The sequence below is a fragment of the Anopheles nili genome, chromosome 3 (assembly GCF_943737925.1).
Source record: "Anopheles nili chromosome 3, idAnoNiliSN_F5_01, whole genome shotgun sequence".
Lineage (NCBI taxonomy): Eukaryota > Metazoa > Arthropoda > Insecta > Diptera > Culicidae > Anopheles > Anopheles nili.
In genome coordinates, this window is record NC_071292.1 from 50,840,295 (window position 1) to 50,858,168 (window position 17,874).

The following is a 17,874-nucleotide window of genomic DNA, read 5'->3' on the forward strand; positions in this document are numbered from 1 at the left end:
ATTTGGTACGATCATTTTGATATTTCTAAAAAGAGGTGGAGAGCTGGTTGAAAAGTTGCCCGTCTCTCCACCCCGAGAACTAAAAAAATGCCAATCTATGGTAAGAAAGAAGAATCATATGTGCTAAATTTCAGTTAAATCTGACTTCAATTGTATTTTTTTACATTTTTTTGGTATTTAAGGAAAGAGAATTGTATGTAAATCCCCCATTACTGTCCAGTGGAAGAGCGGAAACCTCAACACTGATTGTATGGAAAGAAAAATAAAAAAGGCTTACGTGTTTCAATTAAGTTAAATTACATGAGCTCACTGAGGGAGTTGAACCTTCTACACTTTTGGTTAGTGGAAAAAATGAAAATAACACATATGAGTCAAATATATTATATACACATCAACTTGAACAGCAGTTTAAATTTAAATAGTTATCTGCACATGAATTTTGCGAAACATTTCATTTTCACCCTCTTCCCACCCTGAATTTTACAAAACATTTTATTTTTTTTCTTTGTTACACTTCCTGTCATCGAATTAAGTTAATGTATTTTATATTTGATAAAATGTACATGAATCGTTTATTTGTAGTTTATACAATCCTCTTCCATAAAATTATGGTATTACCAAGTTAATGAAAGCAAGATAAAAATAATAAATCTCCAAAATATCCAAAATAAAAACAAAATCTCTAAAAATCATAAACTTATTATTGTCTTACACTGTGAATACTATTGTTTCGTACAAAGAAGCAATTTAAGTGATTCTGGCAAGGATTTACTCAAAATGTTTTTTAAATTGACTAAATTGTATTTACTTGTATATAATATACATGCCATTTCAGAGGTAGGTCATTCCTATTATTCATTCTATACACTGAATGCAACCTTCATTACAGTTTTTTTTAGTCTTCATATTTTTTAATCATCTATGATACACAGCATGCCGCAAAAATATTATCGATAGTTATTGAAGATGAAGTGTCACATTTTTGATCCGCATTGATGACGGTCACAAAAAGCCGTTTTTCAATAATTTTGCTCATGAAAGTTGTCATGCTACTACATTGAATGGGATTTACTCCGATGATCAAACGAACCTTAGGATACCGTTGAAACACTGGAGGAATTGTAGTAAACTTATTGACACTCAAAATCATGTCATACATGTTGGGAAAGTCGCATCCGCTCATATTCCAGGAAGTGATCCGATTATTGTTTAATGAGAGTGTCCAGAGTTTTGGCAACACGAATGGGGTAGACGCGCGAACAGATTCTATCTGATTTTCACTGATGGAGATTTCTTCCAAATTAGACAGCGACTGAAATGCGCTAAGGTCAAGATGCTTCAAAGAGTTTTTACCCAATCCGATATTTTTAAGCTGTGGGAACGATGCTGAAAGTGACGGTATTTCTGTGAGAGCATTTCCATCCATGTTGAGCGCAATTAACTTCGGAAGGAAAAGATTTTCCAAATGCATAGATGAGATTTTGTTCATTTCCAACTCGAATCCAGTAAAGTTTACGAATGTCACTGGGCTTGTAGCTTCTATGCGAACTATCTTATTGCCTGATACAATTAAGCGCTCCAAACTTGGCATAAAAGCAAACATCGATACATCCAGTTCTTCCAGCTGGTTACCTCCAAGATGTATATATAAGATGGATAACATTTTCCTGGGAGTTGAAGTAACTGGAAATATTTGTCGTATTTTGTTGTAAGATAGATTTAATGAAATCAAATTATGGTTTTCGATTAACACATCCAGGCGCAATCCCGTTAACGAACACCATTTTATGGTCAAAGTTTCCAGCATGATTATCTTTGCAAGAGTCGGGGGCACACGATCTAGTCGGCAATTTTCAATGATCAGTGTTTTTAAATTGCTATTTAATCCTGCCACAAACGATCGCATCATTTCAGATTCATTTATTTCAATATACTTCATTGTGTTGTCTTCTGGCAGTTGAAATACAGGATCTCGATAATTCTTATATATGATTCCATCTGTGAACGCTCCAACACTCTGTAGAAATGGACCCGAAGCAGTGCTACTCACAATCAGTTTCTCGATTACTATTACAACCGTTGAATCTGCGATATCGATAGTCTTTCGTAGCTTTGCTCCTCCATCGGAGGTCATGTTAACAACACCGATATTACATAAGTACCCATTCTCGAGACATTGACCATTCACATTATTACTACAAATCCACAAAACTAACAATGCAGCTAAAAATGTCAAATGGTTTCTAATCATATACACTTTGATCCAATTTTCTGTATTGTCTATCTAAATACTTACAGCGTAAACTAGCCATCAACGATAAATATTACATTTCAGATGGTGCTACTGAAGAGGAATCGACGCCCAGCAGTATTCTTCGAGTCTAACGCAATATTATAAATCGATAAGGTACAACACAAAGCTCTTTATTACAGTTTGAACTACACGTGAAATATACCTGAACTTATTCATTACCAATATGTACTAATGCAATAATATTATATTGCATGGTAAATATCGCCATATAGTGAATATCAATCACTTGGCTAGTTAATGTTTAAAAAAAAAGATAAATAAATCGAACATTAATCATCGACAAACAACTAATCCTTGAAACCATTATGAAATGTGATCATGTGATATATAATTGCAATAAAGTTTCAGAATAAAACTATTAGTTGATGATTCAAACAATAAACAACACAAAAATTGTTGAGTGCTTGCTGATTTATTCCGTAATAACGCATTTCTAATTGATCAAAAACAATTCTACATTCATGAATCACAACACACAAGCTCGTTTGGTTTGATTGTAATAGAAGATGTGGAGGGACATTCTTCCTGTGCCATGGCCATAGTCACATAAAGCCTCTCATCTGCAATTCTAGTCTTAAATGCCGTCATACTACTACATTTGATCGGATTCCAATTAACATTTAGATGGAGTTTTGGATATCGTTGAAACAACGGTGGAATTGTGGTCAAAAGATTACCAGTCAAGTATATATGGGTAATATTGGGAAAGTCACATCCACTGAAGTTGAACGAAGTAATCCGATTGATGTCAAAAGATATCATATTAAGACTAGATATCGTAAATGGAGTTGAAGTTCGCACAGAGTCGATTTCATTATCCGTTAGGTATATACTATGCAAGTTTTGAAACGGTCTAAACGCACTCATGTCTACTCGTGTTAGTTTGTTTCTTTGCATTGAGAAATACATTAAATTGGGGAATGACACCTCCAAAAAAGGCGGAATCTCTGTCAGTGCATTATAGTCTAAATAAAGGCCTGCCAATTGCGGAAACACCGCATCTCTTATGTCTAATGTAGAAATATTATTAGACGACCAGACTAACTGAGTTAGATTAGCAAAAGTCACTGGAGCTGTAGTTAGCAAATGAATAATGCGATTATTTGTAACATCCAACCGTTCTAGATTAGGCATAGAAGCGAACATGGATATATCAAGTCTTTCGAGCTCATTGTAATCAAGGTATAAATTGACTAAAGTAAGCGTTTTTTTGAGAGGTGAAGTGACTGGAAATATTTGTCGTATTTTGTTGCCAGACAACTCTACCGAAATCAAATTTCGATTTTCAAGGAGCATGTCTAGGCGTAACCCTGTCAGCAAACTTTTACGTATCTTAAGATATTCCAGCTTGGCCAACTTTGTTAGAGTCGGCGGCAAACGATCTAGTTGGCTGTATGTTATATACAGCGTTTTCAATTTACTATTTGAACCAGCCACAAACGATCTCATCGCTCCATTTCCGAAAATTTCAATATCCGATAGGGTGTTTCCTTCCGGTAATTGGAAAACTGGATCGCGAAAATTGTAGTATGTGATTGAATTAGTGAACGCTTCAATTCTCTGCAGGAACGGTCCTGAAGCTGTGCTACTCACAATCAGCTTCTCGATACTAATATCAACACCTTCATCTATAGTGTCTACAGCCCGACGTAGTTTAGCCCCTCCGTCCGAAGTCATATTAATAACACCGACATCACACCGAAACCAGTATTGTTGAAGACATTGACCGAGACAGAGAAACGGTCCTAAATTACTCCAAATCCACAGAGCCAACACTATCGCTGAAAATTGACAATGTATTAATCAACCTTAAGTTGTTGTTGTCGATGAGCACAACTCTTACAGTGGAACCTAGCCATCTACTCTTGTATCTTGTAGAACAATCGTATTGTTACTGAAGTGGGATTTCACGATTGTTTGGCTATTTATCATCACACACAAATTATAATGCAATAAAGTATCAAATTGTTGTAAATTACAGCACAAACTACATTTGTGGAAAACAATTTTTTTAGCAACACATTATGTTCAAACAAGATAAGTCGAAAGCATTTTTGGCTAAATTACAATTTTTAGTTTGACTCAATGTAATTGAAAAATATCAAGCAAAAATAACTTAATACACTAGGTTTGTGAATGTTCACATTGTCAAAATTAAATTTTATTCTTCCTATAATAAAAACATAGTTTTACCCAGTTTTTCATCTTTGCCGAGTAGTCGTGATAAAAAGGTAAAAATGGAAGGAAATGTCCTTTTTTCTAATCCTTAAGGAAATGAGGCGGTAATATCAATTGTACAAATAAGATAGTATGATCTATATCTCCATTATTATCAGAAGAAGCTTTGAAAAACATGAAGAGCATCCAAATTGTTTGAAACGTTATTAATTTTAACAGTAAAAATCAATGATATTGATAAGAGAAAGATATTTATATAGTACTCGTAATTCGTATTGTATTTTTTAAGAATTAATAATCCAAAAAACCATATGATACAACGATTTAGATGTTATACGACCATATTAACGAAAGCTTATTGATCACACTCCTACAAGAGCAAGTAAAATGAACTGTATTGTAAAAACAAACTGTGAAACGTTTAAATTCAGAAAAAAAAACATGGCAATAGGTTTAGTTTGTCCAATAATCGTAGAGATTACTTAAAACTAACCTGAAGTGGATGTACTGAAATGTGACTTCCAAATAATGTTTTCCGAGAAGTATTACTATCACGCAGATTAACTGAATAATACATTTTATTGACAAGCAGTCTCTTTATTTATTATCCTACACAACACATGGTTTTGTTCATCTCCTGAATGTAGATGGATTGTTTTGAACAAGCATTACTAGGTTGACCATCAGCGGATGTGATCCGCAAGCGGTTCGCTACGATTTCGTTGCGAAACTGTCTGACATTAGCACACCTGAGGGGATTTTCATACATCTTCAATGAGATGGTAGGATTTAGACTAAAAATCTGCCGCGGTATTCGTTGAAACAGATTGTTGCTTAACGTCAGAATGGACAGTATTGGGAATTGGCAACCGCTGAGATCGATCTGTGTGATGTTATTGTAGAGAAAACTGAGAACAGACAGCTGCGGCAGTACTACCACGGGCCCAACGGAATTTACCACCTCCAACTGATTGTAGCTCAGCAGGATGCTCTTCAATTCGGCCAATGAGCGAAAAGCGCTCATACTCAACACTTTTAGCTGATTTTTCTGCAAACTAAGCGTGGTGAGCTTCGGCAACTCACCCCAGCTGTTGGGCATTTGTGTGAAATCATTTTCGTCTAACAAGAGCACCCGCAAGTCGGGCAACTGGAAGCTTTCTTCCCATGGTAGCTTGGTTAGATTGTTACGCATCATAATCAATGATTCGATCGATGACAGTGCTAGTTGACTTGTAGATTCCATTTTCCACACCCGATTGTACGATAAGTCGATCCTCTGCAGTGCAGTGAAAGGAAAAAAGTCAGACATGTTGATATGCTGTATGTAGTTATGCGATAGATCCAGATTTTGCAGGACATTATAACACTCAATTCTTTGGGTGTTTCCTATGTTCAAACAATTGTTATTAGTGAGGAAAACTCTTGTTATCTGGTTGAAGGACAAGTCAAGCATAACCAACTCGGGCATACGGAAAACTGCATCTAACTGCAAATTCTTCAGCTTGCTTCTTGTCAGCGAGAAACTATTCAGAGATCGTAGATAGCCGATCGTTGCTGGAATACGATCGAGGGACGTGTCCATGAATTGAAGCTGAGTCACCCAAGCCTCTCCAGCAATGCGGAACGATTGCATCGCTGTTGCATTTTCAATCCAAAGCGTTATCAATGTGACACCACTCGGCAAATGAAACACATTCTCTCGAAACTGCTGAAAGGTGATGGAGCTGGCGATCGACTGTAGTCGCAACAGCATGTTCCCGGATGGCACAGCTGGCACGAGGAGGTTCTTGATATTTATAATCAAAGCATTCTTTTCACTCTCTACTATTGTACGAAGTTTGCTCATGCCGTCGGTAGCCAAATTGATAGTATCAAGATCGCACCTGAAGCTTAATTCGAAGCGACACTGACTACGACATGGCTGCATTGAAACGAATAAAAGCAAATAAAACACTATGATCGGAATAAATTAATTGATTTGAAATCACACGTCAACAATTGTCTCTCACTTGGGCTAGGCTGAAGTAGACTCATTGCAATCTGGCAGCTGCTGGAGAAGTTTAAACGATGGTAATTGGTAAAAACTCCAGCAACAGATTTGAAACGTTGACTGTTTTTGGGTAGCAACAAAATTCCACTGAGGCTACAGCAACTACAGCTCGTTTATTACTAGCGTTTCGATACTATTAAAAGAACATCAACGCTCGTTTAAGCCAGAAATATCGCTGATTCTTGAAAGCATCATCCGTTTAGGTTAAACGAGCTACCATCATTTGAAATGTCGAAAAGAGTCAATACCAATAGCAAAACAAGTCAGGTCGCCTAGTTGGGTTCCACCAAGAATATTAGATGATCAAATCGGACCAAACTTAGTTCTAGTAGCAGAGAGAAATGGATATTAGAATTTTCCGTATTTTTTGCTTTCTTAGGTAAGTTGTACAGCTGAGTTGCTTTTACGGTTTACCCATTAAACTAACTACCCATCATCTTCCGAGTTGGATGCAATTTTTTTCTATCACGAAACTTCAAGCGATAACTTTCAAAACATGCACAAGGGATGACTTAAAACCATTGCCCTGCAAATTGTGCGGAGCGCCCAGATTCGTAACAGACTCAACTTCCAATGCATCAACTAATTTTATCTTCCACAACTGGAGAAAGCCGAGCTTCACGATTTATCGCAACGACTCTTACAGTATGTACTTCCTATATGGTGCTCCTCTGCTGCACTATGTTTATTTTCAGCGAAATACGGAAGTCGTTCAGATTTACATCAAGCGTTGTTCCTTGAACGATATACCAAACACGGTACGAAACCTGCCCGGCCTACAGAGGCTGACCATAACATTCTGTCAGTTGCGATACCTGAAATTGAACAGCTTCATAGGTGTAACCTCACTGAAAGCGCTCGATGTCAGCCACAACAAAATATTGTTCATTTCAGAACTGCCCGCTGGCTCGATGCTGCATATTCATAATCTGCATCTTGGAAATAATAGTTTAGGGCATCTAAACGCGAGAGCTTTGGATCCATTCTGTGAGCTTAGTTGTTTGGTTTTAGATAACAATCACCTGGAGAAAATTGTATCACCGTTTTCGCTGCCTAAATTGAAAGAGCTATCCTTGAACTACAACCGATTGTCGTCACTGGACTGCTCTGATTGGAACATGCCACAACTGATCTTCTTTTACTGTGGGAACAACCGCCTATCCAACGCCCCTATCGGATGGCGAAGATCGCTGTGGCAGATAAACACGTTGGATCTTTCCTTTAACCGATTGCGTACTTTCCGTATGGATGACCTATACCTTACCCAGGTACGAGTGCTCAATTTGGTTGCCAACGAGCTGCAAAGTGTCACCACTTCTCAGATGCACCTAAGGATACCGCTGGAAAGGCTTCGACTTGCTCGTAACCAGCTGACCATGCTGGACATTTCGCGCTGGGGTATGCCCAAATTGTGGGAGCTAAATCTCGAAGACAATCGGCTCACGGAGCTGAGCGATTTGTTCGTGCGGTTTCCTAGTCTCACAAGCATGATGATCCTGCGCAACAATAACTGGTCCTGTGAATGGATCAAACGTGTGCATCTGGCCGACCTACGCCAGAAGCATTACGGATGCTTAGCGACAAATCAACAATGCTACAATGCAGACTATTATGTGGAACAAGGCATACGAATTTGCTGCTGGGATGTAGTGCAATGATGGCCAATAATATTTAACAATACAAAAGTTCTATTACCCAAGAATGTAGCAAACTCGTGTAAAACTGACTAATTAACTCTGCAAACAATAAATATGACAAATCATTTCAATGACACAGTCACCAAACACGGAAAAGCCCTTTCGAATGAATATTTTTGCCATTATGGCATTTCTTCTTTATTCAACCCGTTAGAAAACTCTCCGGCGAGGAGAAAACGCAATCGTTCCTTGCTTTGAATTCCGGTTTCAAATGTAGAATGTCTCCCACGTGTAAAACCCGATCACTCGCCATAACTTATGTCTCCCATTATTTTAACTTAACAATCAATTATTTTGAAGTATATAATATTGCATAAAATTGAGTTATACATTCGTGAATATCTCACATTAAAACTAACAGGGTAGTTTTATAGTACATACAAATTTTTGCCGATGTTATTGATTTATTGATGCATTCATGAGCAGCCCAAAAGAACCAGAAGAAATTTATACGAAATAAATCCTATCATATCGACCAATTTCCCCCTAAGAAAACGGTCAGCGCTCTTTCTCTCCGTGAAAAAGGCGAGAGAAACACGTTTGTTGCAAGAGGAAACAGGAACGGCTCCGTGCAATCAGCCCCTCCCACGGTGTCTCGGGATCAAGTAGCGGATTTGAAGTTTTGTGACCTACATTAACTCGCTACGCGGGCTGCTGAGCTCGGTTCATTCACGGCTCTCTAGTATTTTCTTCTGCAAAACAGTTCCAGTAGATGTGGTGAACATTTCCATACGCAAAAATCCATTAATTTTTTTTTTCATTTACAACTGACAAGATAACTTTGAAAGCTATTTGTTTATCGCTGTTTGAAATTCAAACCAAAAGCTAAACATATCATGTAAGGCATGCTTTGAATAAAAGCTGCCCCCTCAAAGTTTCGTAGATCGTTTTCCTATTTTATGCCCCAATTAGTAAAGTTTTCATATTATGAGATTCGAAAGACCGTATCTCGAAGAGTGGTGTACGGATGGAGCATGCTGACCAACCGCATTCCAACAAGTGGCTTAACCTGGACGAACAGGTCTCCCGTTCTTGAGATCGAGTTGCACAGATGTTTGCCGGAGTTTGAGGGAGTGAAGACTAGAGGAGTTAGATTTCTAAATGCAAAGAAAGCTTCACACTCGATTGAATGAGCAGAGGTAATAAAAAAATAATTCAAAAACATACCATTAGGCTTCTGTATCACACACACTGTACGGCACGCAACCGCCTGGTTAGTGATCCATTACAATAAGTGTGAGGCGATTTGTGCAGCAATAACCAGAAAAATAGACACACGGACGTAAAACACTGCACATCATTTGTATTCACGGCATAAGATTTCACGACTCTCACGCACGTCTAAGAATTGCAATAGCAGGACGATATTTCACACAAGGGACACATCACCGATGGGGCACCACTTTACTTCAAACCGTGAAAATAAATAAACACGCACGCACTCTTTTCACTTCGATCGGGTGGTTGATCTTCCTCAACACGTCACACACGCACTACTTTTATGGGAGGCTCCCGGTCGTGATAGTGGGCAGCCTGCACCAACAAGGAACACCTACATCAACACCTGCCACGGCATTGTTCGGATAAAATGTAATTTCAGCAGTCGGACACGGTAGCACAGCACATAATTAGTGGAATCCCCAAATTTAGATGAATTTATTCCGACATCCGAATCAGGAGAGCCACATAGAATTGTTTACTTCTGTGAACGATCCCTTACTACTGCACCTACACTTCTGAGCATATTATCTCACTTTTTCTTGCTAGGAAACGCGTTCACCTGTGGCTACTGTGACGTCATCAGATAAAAGGAGCGATCATTTTGGATGTGGGAGTTGCTACGCATTTCCAACCCTTTCGCTGTCATATGAGAGGGAATAGATAAGCAGTCTCGTTTATCCGGCCAAAAAGCAGGTTAACTGAAAATGATCTTCACCTGATCTACACATTCAAAAACCATGGTAAATTAGAAACCCTATGCAATTGAAAAAACCTGTATTGCAGCTTTTCAAATGATTTATGATATGTAATGATATAATCATGATTCTCAAATGATTCTAAAAACTGAAACATAGATGCACACTTTTTAAAAAGCCAGCTAATGCAACAATAAAATTTAAAATAAATTCATAAGTAAAACATGATTGCAACGTATATTTTTCGAATGATTTCTTTGTTATATTTCTATATCTTATTCAAACCCCACATCACTATTTTTGGTTGTTATCTCCCGTTGTTGGCATGAGGTGTAAACCTTGAATACATCGTTCGCATTTTCCACCTCTTATTGCACTCTTATCATGGATTTGATCACATTGATAAATCTTCTCGTTCGACAAGAATTACTCATCTTTCGACAGCTATTTTCAATGTATACATTGCCCTTCTGGTAACAGAATGACTACCCAAGCGAATCCCATATTCTATGATTGAGAATACAGAATTGCCCTAATGTGAAAATTGGAACAAACAAAACCTGTTGTCAATGCAAAAGATTTACACCTATCCGAGAAAGTAATGAAAAGTAAGTCTGTCCCAACGAAATCCCTATTCCCTGTTTCCGTTAAGTTTTCTTTCAATTTTAGTCGTTTTTAACTATTTACTATTTACGTCCTTATGCACACTTTGCCGACAATTCATCAACTAGTTTGATGTAGGCTTCCATGGCGGCGTCTTTAGCGACACCCTTCCGATCAGTCCACGCCTGCCACTTGGCCTTTCCCTTCAGGTCGAACATGCCCGGCTTCTCCGTCTCATTATCACCGACAGTTGCCTGCTTAAACAGTGCGTAGAGTTCCAGCAATTCAGAATCGCTTGGTCGCTTGGTGAAGCTTTTCACCTTTTCCGCGGCTTCGTTGAACTTCTGCAAGTGTACCATTAAGTCAATGCATATGTATATTAAAATCAGCTCCCTTGGTATAAAACATCACCAAACCGCTTGTGAAGTGACTGCGATAAGAATCGATCCGAAATCCTTATCAGCATCATTATCGCCATGCAAACTCACCTGCTCCATTCTGGCGTGAAGATTGGTTGATGTAACCGTTGACTAGCACTGTTGAAAATGGAGTGTGAAGAGAGTAAAAGCAAGCAAAAAAAATAACATTAGCTAACTAATTATCGCTATTGCCCTTTAAACCAACAGGGAAAAAATCGTTTGCCCTTGTCGTTATCAACTGGAGACCAATTAGCACGCGAAAAATCCTGACATAAAAAGTGCCCTCAAAGTAATGTCCGCTGATATTGACCTTTGTACATTGGTCAAGCCGTATCATAAATCGACCGAACGCTAACACTAAACCGGCATGGTACACGTTACACGGCTGATTTGAACGACATGCCCCCGTGGGCTGACATTGACGATAGCATTTCTCACGTACAGCGTGGTTAGCTCTTACAATTCAAGTACCTTCAGCTCATAACTATTGCTTTCGGTTAGCCTTTACTCACAACCGAATACAGCGGATATGGCGCTCGAGGTGCGAAACGCTTTGTGAACGCAAAGTATTCGACTGGCTTCTTCCATCTGTAGTTTCTGTGACCTTATTAAAAGCGAGGCAAAATGCTGTAAATCAGTATGAAGTGATTTGAAAAAAGAGGTTGCATTTGGGAAGAAAAAATGTCTCGTTAATATATTTCCTCCCTTTTAGCGTCATTACAATAAATTGGAGAAAAAACACATGCACACTTGGAAGATCACACCTGAACAATCACTATGCGTCACGATGCTTCAAGTGGTTTAAAGTTTTTGTGCTGAAACTATATTCAAATGACGGCATCACGTGGTTTAATTTGAGTTAGCTTTGGTGGTCATTTGCGAATGTTTCTTTAATCCGAGGTAGGTCAAACCGGTATGCTCGATTGGAAAAATCCATAGCTAAAGATTCATGACCTTGGTTTTAACATTTACATATAAACCTTATAAGTGAGAATTGTAATATAAAAAACCCGTATTCCTATTTTATTTCTCGAGTGGAAAACCCCTATGTCGGTTTACTTTTACTGCATCGTCTTTATTATGATCCAACAAGAGTTGAATCTTACGAATGGTTTCCATTCACTGCCAAAATCATGAGAAAGCAGTTTTACTTTTTTGGTACGGCCAAATTGCAACGAACTGCACCGCACCATTACGCACTTAAACAAAGGTCGCGTGCGTTAAAAGTGAACGATGCAAGTTTCTCGTTTCCTATTTCGCGCCTTGTTTCATTTTCTGTGCCGTTGCCAATCTGAAAGTCTTATCCGTGCGAATGCACTTCAATGCACTTGCACATTCCATTGGCCAGCTTCAATCCCACTTTAATCTCTTTTTGAATACTAACGATAGCGTGTTTGTGGTTGGTATTGTTTTCTGGGTTCTCGCTGGAAACAAAACTAAACGAATGAGATTAACAATCTAGCCGTACTAACTCCAAGTGCCACAAACAAGCAGATTTCATAGCATTTGTTAAATTGTCATCTAGTGTGTATTTAATGTGTATTTTGACTTCTGCATTAGTGATCTCTTCCATAAGTTTGTTTAGCTGTTGTAAGTAGAAGAAATAAATAAATAAACAACTAAACCTGTTTGAAAGGAAACAATAACCAATCTCATCGTGGGGCTGCAAATAATGAAACGTGAGATTTTCAGCAGCTCAGGATGCCGTATGCAAATTAGCTGCGTGTATCAGACTCCAGCTGATAGGATTAACTGGAAAACAAATAACTCTTCATTTGGGGGGACATGATTCATTGGAATCATCTTCGAATTTATCGCAAGCGAAAGGAGCAATCGAACCGCTGTAATTTAGGCACCGTTGTGTGGTCTCTGCCCTCGGGACATGTTTCTCTTTCTCTCTCTCTCTCTCTCTCTTTCTCTCTCTCTCTCTCTCTCTCTCTAACGTGCGAACATTTAATTTCCCAACTCGCTTAAAGACCGTCCGCTTGCGAGTCACGCGCAAAAAGGAAGTTTCGCAACAAAACCGACCTGCTTAAATAATGATCACAACTGACGGCGCGTAAGAATGCAGCAGAAAACCCACCCACGAGGGTTTCAATTCAATTTAGGCCGATTGCATCAGACTAACCAACTTTCTGGTGGGGACTCGCAGGTCGCATGGCCGTGCATGCAAGCAAACCGACATGCTGCTAAGTCTTTATCGTCGCTGTTCTGGCCCCTAGCAGCGTAATTCGCAATTAATAATCACGTAACGTGTTGGCCGGCGACTTATGGGCACTCTTTCCTCTGCACGAGCTAAAGTAATGTGGCCGATTTGGTAAACGAGACCTCCTGATTTGGTCGCAACTGCTCTGTGCCCATGTGCTTGCGAGGTTGCACATTTGCGACCCTACACGTGCTACCAGTGACGTCCTTCCTTGTGGACTGCCGTTGCTTCTAGCTTGACCTGTGGTGAACTTTGCCGGCATTTTGGAGACTCTGACACCGTGATTTTCCTTCAATTGACCTTCACTAGGGCCCCCGGCAGAGAGACTCAAACACATTCAAATTTGAAAACGCTATGCACAGAAACACGCATACACGGCGAAAGGCACAAATGATAAGCGACCCCTCTGTACTACCTTCCCCACCCCCACCCCCCCCCCCCCTTTCGTCGCACCGGTTACACTCCCTGTAGGCCCATGCGAGTGAGACTTACGCACCTTTTACTCGAACGCTGGTCTGGCGAAGACTGAGGAACCGCGCGATCGCTATGCAGCTCGTTGGTGGTTGGCTATGAAGTTGCTTACGGACGTTTTTTTTCTACATCATACGCACACGATGTTGTGTAGTGAAGTGTAAATCAATTCGAGTGCTCGGTTCTGGAGGGTGGATGGAGGGATGTCAACTTAAAGCCGGCCTGTGCTCGAACTCTAAGGAGCTCTAGGGAGTTCCATATGACCGATAATGTTATTTATGGATGTACGAGATAGATTAGCCCGCAGTGGATGTATGTGTAGAAATTGATTATAATTAATCTACTTTGCTGGTAAAAGGCGTCAATTGTCATTTTATTCGAGTACTGAGCTCTTGAAACATTATGCAATGATAAATTGCAGTAAAACGTGGTACAAGTATAGTAGCTTTTAGCAATTTTAATCCAGCTTAATAAATCAAGCCACGTGCTTCATCAGCACTGTTTTATTAGCTTCATTAAACAGATTTTTTTAAAGAAAATATTACAAAAAATTATACATCATAAAATATTATGAAATACTGAAAAGATAATGTGATACGGTTTTCTTACTTAATTTCTCAATAATAATATTAACATTTTTATGTATCAGCCGTATGATTGCTCTGTGGTTGATAATGTAATTCGTGGGTTATTGGACTCACGTAATATCTAAGATACTTAAACCATAGCATGAAAATGTGTAAATAAACAAAACATCTTGTATTGATAATGTTTGTGGTCTTTTTAAAAATACAATCTCCATTTTTCCCATGATTTATAATTCATAACTACGTATCAATCGTATATTTTGCCTTCAAAAAAGGACATGTAATGTTGAAAAAAATTAAACAATAAATTGTAGCCATGGTAGCCCCATTCACTAGTTACTCGTTTCGTGTAAGGTAATCGTTTTTAAATATAAGTAACTTTTGTGCGCTCATACATGTCTGGCACGTGTAGCTTTGCTCAAATAAGTGCATTAGGAGTTTCAACTGTTGCATACGAACAGGCGCTTTACTCAATTTTCGTTTAAAATATTTGAGGTTTGTTTATTCTCTTTAAATATTTCATACTTCTCTAACAACAATCCACAAATATGAATTGAAAATAAAGTAATTAAGCTCCCAACTCAGTTCTTTCCCCAACCACACCTAAAAAGAGCTTAGAAATTGGGGCTCCGATTGTGGCATAACAACGGTCGAGGCGATTAGCGGTTTAGTCTGGAAACAGAAGAAACAAAGAAGAACAGAAGAAAGCGCATGTAAGTTACTTTGCAGCTTGAAGGAAACACAAACCGTCGCTGCACCTACCTGTCCAGTTTTAAAAACGAGCACCTTAACGTAGGAATTTTCCGACGTTAAATCCACAGGAGGCAACCCATCCGCCGAGTCCATTGCAACGGTCACACGAAAATCCAACCGTATTGGGGCACCGGGAACGAGCATCGGTAATCGTAGATGTGGCCGTTCGACAACATAGTGCCGATGATCCGCCTGTATTAGCACATTCAATCCCATCACCTCTTTGCGGGTGGATATGTTCTCCAGCACCAGAAACAGCTTAAACGTCGGTCCCAATCCGAGCACCTCAGCAGCTAACTTTATCGGTGCGATACCAACATCAACCGTTGACATGTTACTGTCAGCCGAGTTGATCACATCTACTGTAGCTCGTGCTGTCGTAAGCCGCATCCGCCAAAGTTCTGACTGAAAGGAGTTATGGATCGTAGCCGCGTGTTCCTTCTCCCGCAGTGTTTGCTCCACAAAGATTTTCGTCTTTTTCGGGATCTGCATGCTCCCCGGTGGCTCCTCAGCTTCCTTTACGTCGTACATATTTTCTGTCGTCACAAACGCGGCCGTCCGCTTGAGGATCTTCACGATCAACGACCCATCAGTAGTAACCAATATGAGCACGTGTTCTTCTTGGCCCAACCTACCGAAGGATAGAGCCGAAACGGACTCCGGTGCGTAGAACTGATCGACTAGTTTCTTCTGGCTGTAGAACTGCACCAGGCCACCTTTGAGTCCGACGCATACGAGGTTGATACCGAGATGTGGCAGACACACCGGTGTCATACAAACAGCCGGCTGGGGCAGCTTCACCGTCCATAGTTTCTTGCCCTTTTTCGAGTAGCACACGAGCGATCGATTCATGCAAACGACCACGATCGTCTGATCGATGGGCAGCAACGACAACCCGGCAGCTGGTGCCTCCAGCTTCACTATGTGCTGTCCTGTAAGCCACCCTTTGCGCAGAAGGTAGAGAGCTCCTTCGCGTGTCGTTATCACGACACGGTAGTCGATATCGTACTGCCCACTGGCCGAGATCATAGAAGGTGTTCCGTGAAACGGGCCCACCTTAGCCTGAGCCAGCACAAAGAAAGCTTGCGTATCGAGAAAGAGCATCTCACCGGACTCCGTGGCAAGTATCAGACAGGATGAGGCCTTCGGTTCGTTCGAAGCTTTCTTGATCGTCGCCATCGCGGTGATGATGGAAAGTCGTTCCAGCTTTCGTTCGGCGTTGGAATGGATGTACCCGCCACGTTCACTTTCGGGCAGGCTGAGCAGTTCCTGTGTCTGAAGTGTCATCTGCGAGGGTTCGATCGTGCGTAAGCTGTCGATTAATGCCTCCAATGGCTCACCGCGCTCAACCGGCAACTTCTTCCAGACGTCCACCTCCAGCGGCTCGATCGTCATGCTGGGGATCGTGTACTTGTAGTACGGTTTCATATTGCGATAGAACAGCACCGATGACTCCACCGCAACTGCAATGACTAAGAATGCGTGAAGGTGAGTTTGGGTGTTTTCCTAAAACCTCTTCTACAGCTCATTCGATTGTTACTTGGAATCCGTGGCTCTTGGTCATTGATGTAAAGGCTTTCCACTGCGCTGGGAATCCCGGGAAGGTGCTGCTCACTGATGAGGTTAGTACCCTTGTAAACTTTAAGCTTGGGCTTAGTGTCAAAATCGCTCATTGGCACATCCACTACGACCAGCTGGTAGTAATTGTCATTCTTAAGATCACACAACGTCATGCAGGATGGCAGCGTGTGTAATGCTGCCGTACCGTCACATTGCGCATCCAGCCACTTATCGGTGGGTTTCGTCTTGCTGCTTGAACGATGGAGCGCAAAAAAAAGAGGGTGCTTTCGTTAGCAGGAAAGTGTTGGATGAAAATTGCCCGCAACTGATCGGGAGGCTTTGTGGTCGCTGTTTCATTTCGTTCCGTTCCACTCAACAGATGACCAGAACGGTACAGTTACCCAGGGACGCTGTCTACTTGAGGCTCGTGAAACACACCGAAAAAAAAACTCACCACAGGAACATCCCAACCGAGAATAATCCAATCAGCTTCGATCTAAATAATCCCACCACAAAACCTCACACCGGAACTAACCGTTACGAATCTGGAATCTTGTGGAAAGAGTCTTTTTCAAGCGTTTCCCTCGGCGTTTGGGGCTGTTTCAGATCGGGTATTTTTGACACGTCCAAATAGGACCGTCCCGTTTGTTTGCGTTGTGCCGCCAGCAATTCCGTTGCCAACAGAAACGAAATTGGCCCTTGACGGCTAGCTAATAGTGGCCATTCCAGCGGCCACCTGTTGGCAACGTTCCTTTTAGCTGCATCGCAAGCGCAAGCGCACAAGCAAGCATATCGTTGTCATTGGCAACGGACAGCCACCACTTCAGCAAAACCCACGTGACAGCGGCCTACTCGTGGGGAGGGAAAAAAGTTTTTCTCACCTTTTCCCGAAGCAGGATTTCACTATCACTGCTTCACCGAACCACTCCGCGAACCAACAACGTGGGCGTTCCAGCAGAAAGGCAAACCGATGGGGCGAGAAAACTTTCTTCTACAGCTACAAAGATCCGCTGCCAACCGGGCGCACTATTATTAAATTGATGAACCCTGCCGATCGGTAAGCCGCGAACCGTGCCCTTGCACTATCCCGCACCAACCTGCACCATGTCGCGTGTGACGG

At 40.7% G+C, this 17,874-nt stretch overlaps 5 protein-coding genes across 5 annotated transcripts; 1 reads left to right on the forward strand and 4 right to left on the reverse strand.

Annotated features, from left to right (window-relative positions):
• Positions 1 to 919: 919 nt before the first annotated feature.
• LOC128724562 (leucine-rich repeat-containing protein let-4-like) lies at positions 920 to 2,134 on the reverse strand. The gene has a single exon (XM_053818286.1). It carries the CDS (start codon positions 2,132 to 2,134, stop codon positions 920 to 922), a length of 1,215 nt encoding a protein of 404 aa, XP_053674261.1.
• Positions 2,135 to 5,096: 2,962 nt separating this feature from the next.
• On the reverse strand, positions 5,097 to 6,245 carry LOC128724563 (leucine-rich repeat protein soc-2-like). The gene is made up of 2 exons (XM_053818287.1): positions 5,949 to 6,245; positions 5,097 to 5,768 (listed from the first exon to the last, which is right to left on the reverse strand). Exons 1-2 carry the CDS (start codon positions 6,243 to 6,245, stop codon positions 5,097 to 5,099), a joined length of 969 nt encoding a protein of 322 aa, XP_053674262.1.
• A 944-nt stretch (positions 6,246 to 7,189) lies between these two features.
• LOC128724564 (toll-like receptor 6) lies at positions 7,190 to 8,200 on the forward strand. Its single transcript, XM_053818288.1, has one exon. The coding sequence runs from the start codon at positions 7,190 to 7,192 to the stop codon at positions 8,198 to 8,200; it is 1,011 nt and encodes a 336-aa protein (XP_053674263.1).
• Positions 8,201 to 10,407: 2,207 nt separating this feature from the next.
• LOC128727126 (acyl-CoA-binding protein homolog) lies at positions 10,408 to 13,897 on the reverse strand. Its single transcript, XM_053820994.1, has 3 exons — positions 13,880 to 13,897; positions 11,247 to 11,294; positions 10,408 to 11,102 (listed from the first exon to the last, which is right to left on the reverse strand). The coding sequence occupies exons 2-3, from the start codon at positions 11,253 to 11,255 to the stop codon at positions 10,854 to 10,856; spliced, it is 258 nt and encodes an 85-aa protein (XP_053676969.1). The 5' UTR covers positions 11,256 to 11,294; positions 13,880 to 13,897; the 3' UTR covers positions 10,408 to 10,853.
• Positions 13,898 to 15,044: 1,147 nt separating this feature from the next.
• LOC128727125 (Bardet-Biedl syndrome 1 protein homolog) lies at positions 15,045 to 17,219 on the reverse strand. Its single transcript, XM_053820992.1, has 4 exons — positions 17,209 to 17,219; positions 16,735 to 17,003; positions 15,204 to 16,666; positions 15,045 to 15,113 (listed from the first exon to the last, which is right to left on the reverse strand). The coding sequence occupies exons 1-4, from the start codon at positions 17,217 to 17,219 to the stop codon at positions 15,045 to 15,047; spliced, it is 1,812 nt and encodes a 603-aa protein (XP_053676967.1).
• Positions 17,220 to 17,874: the final 655 nt, after the last annotated feature.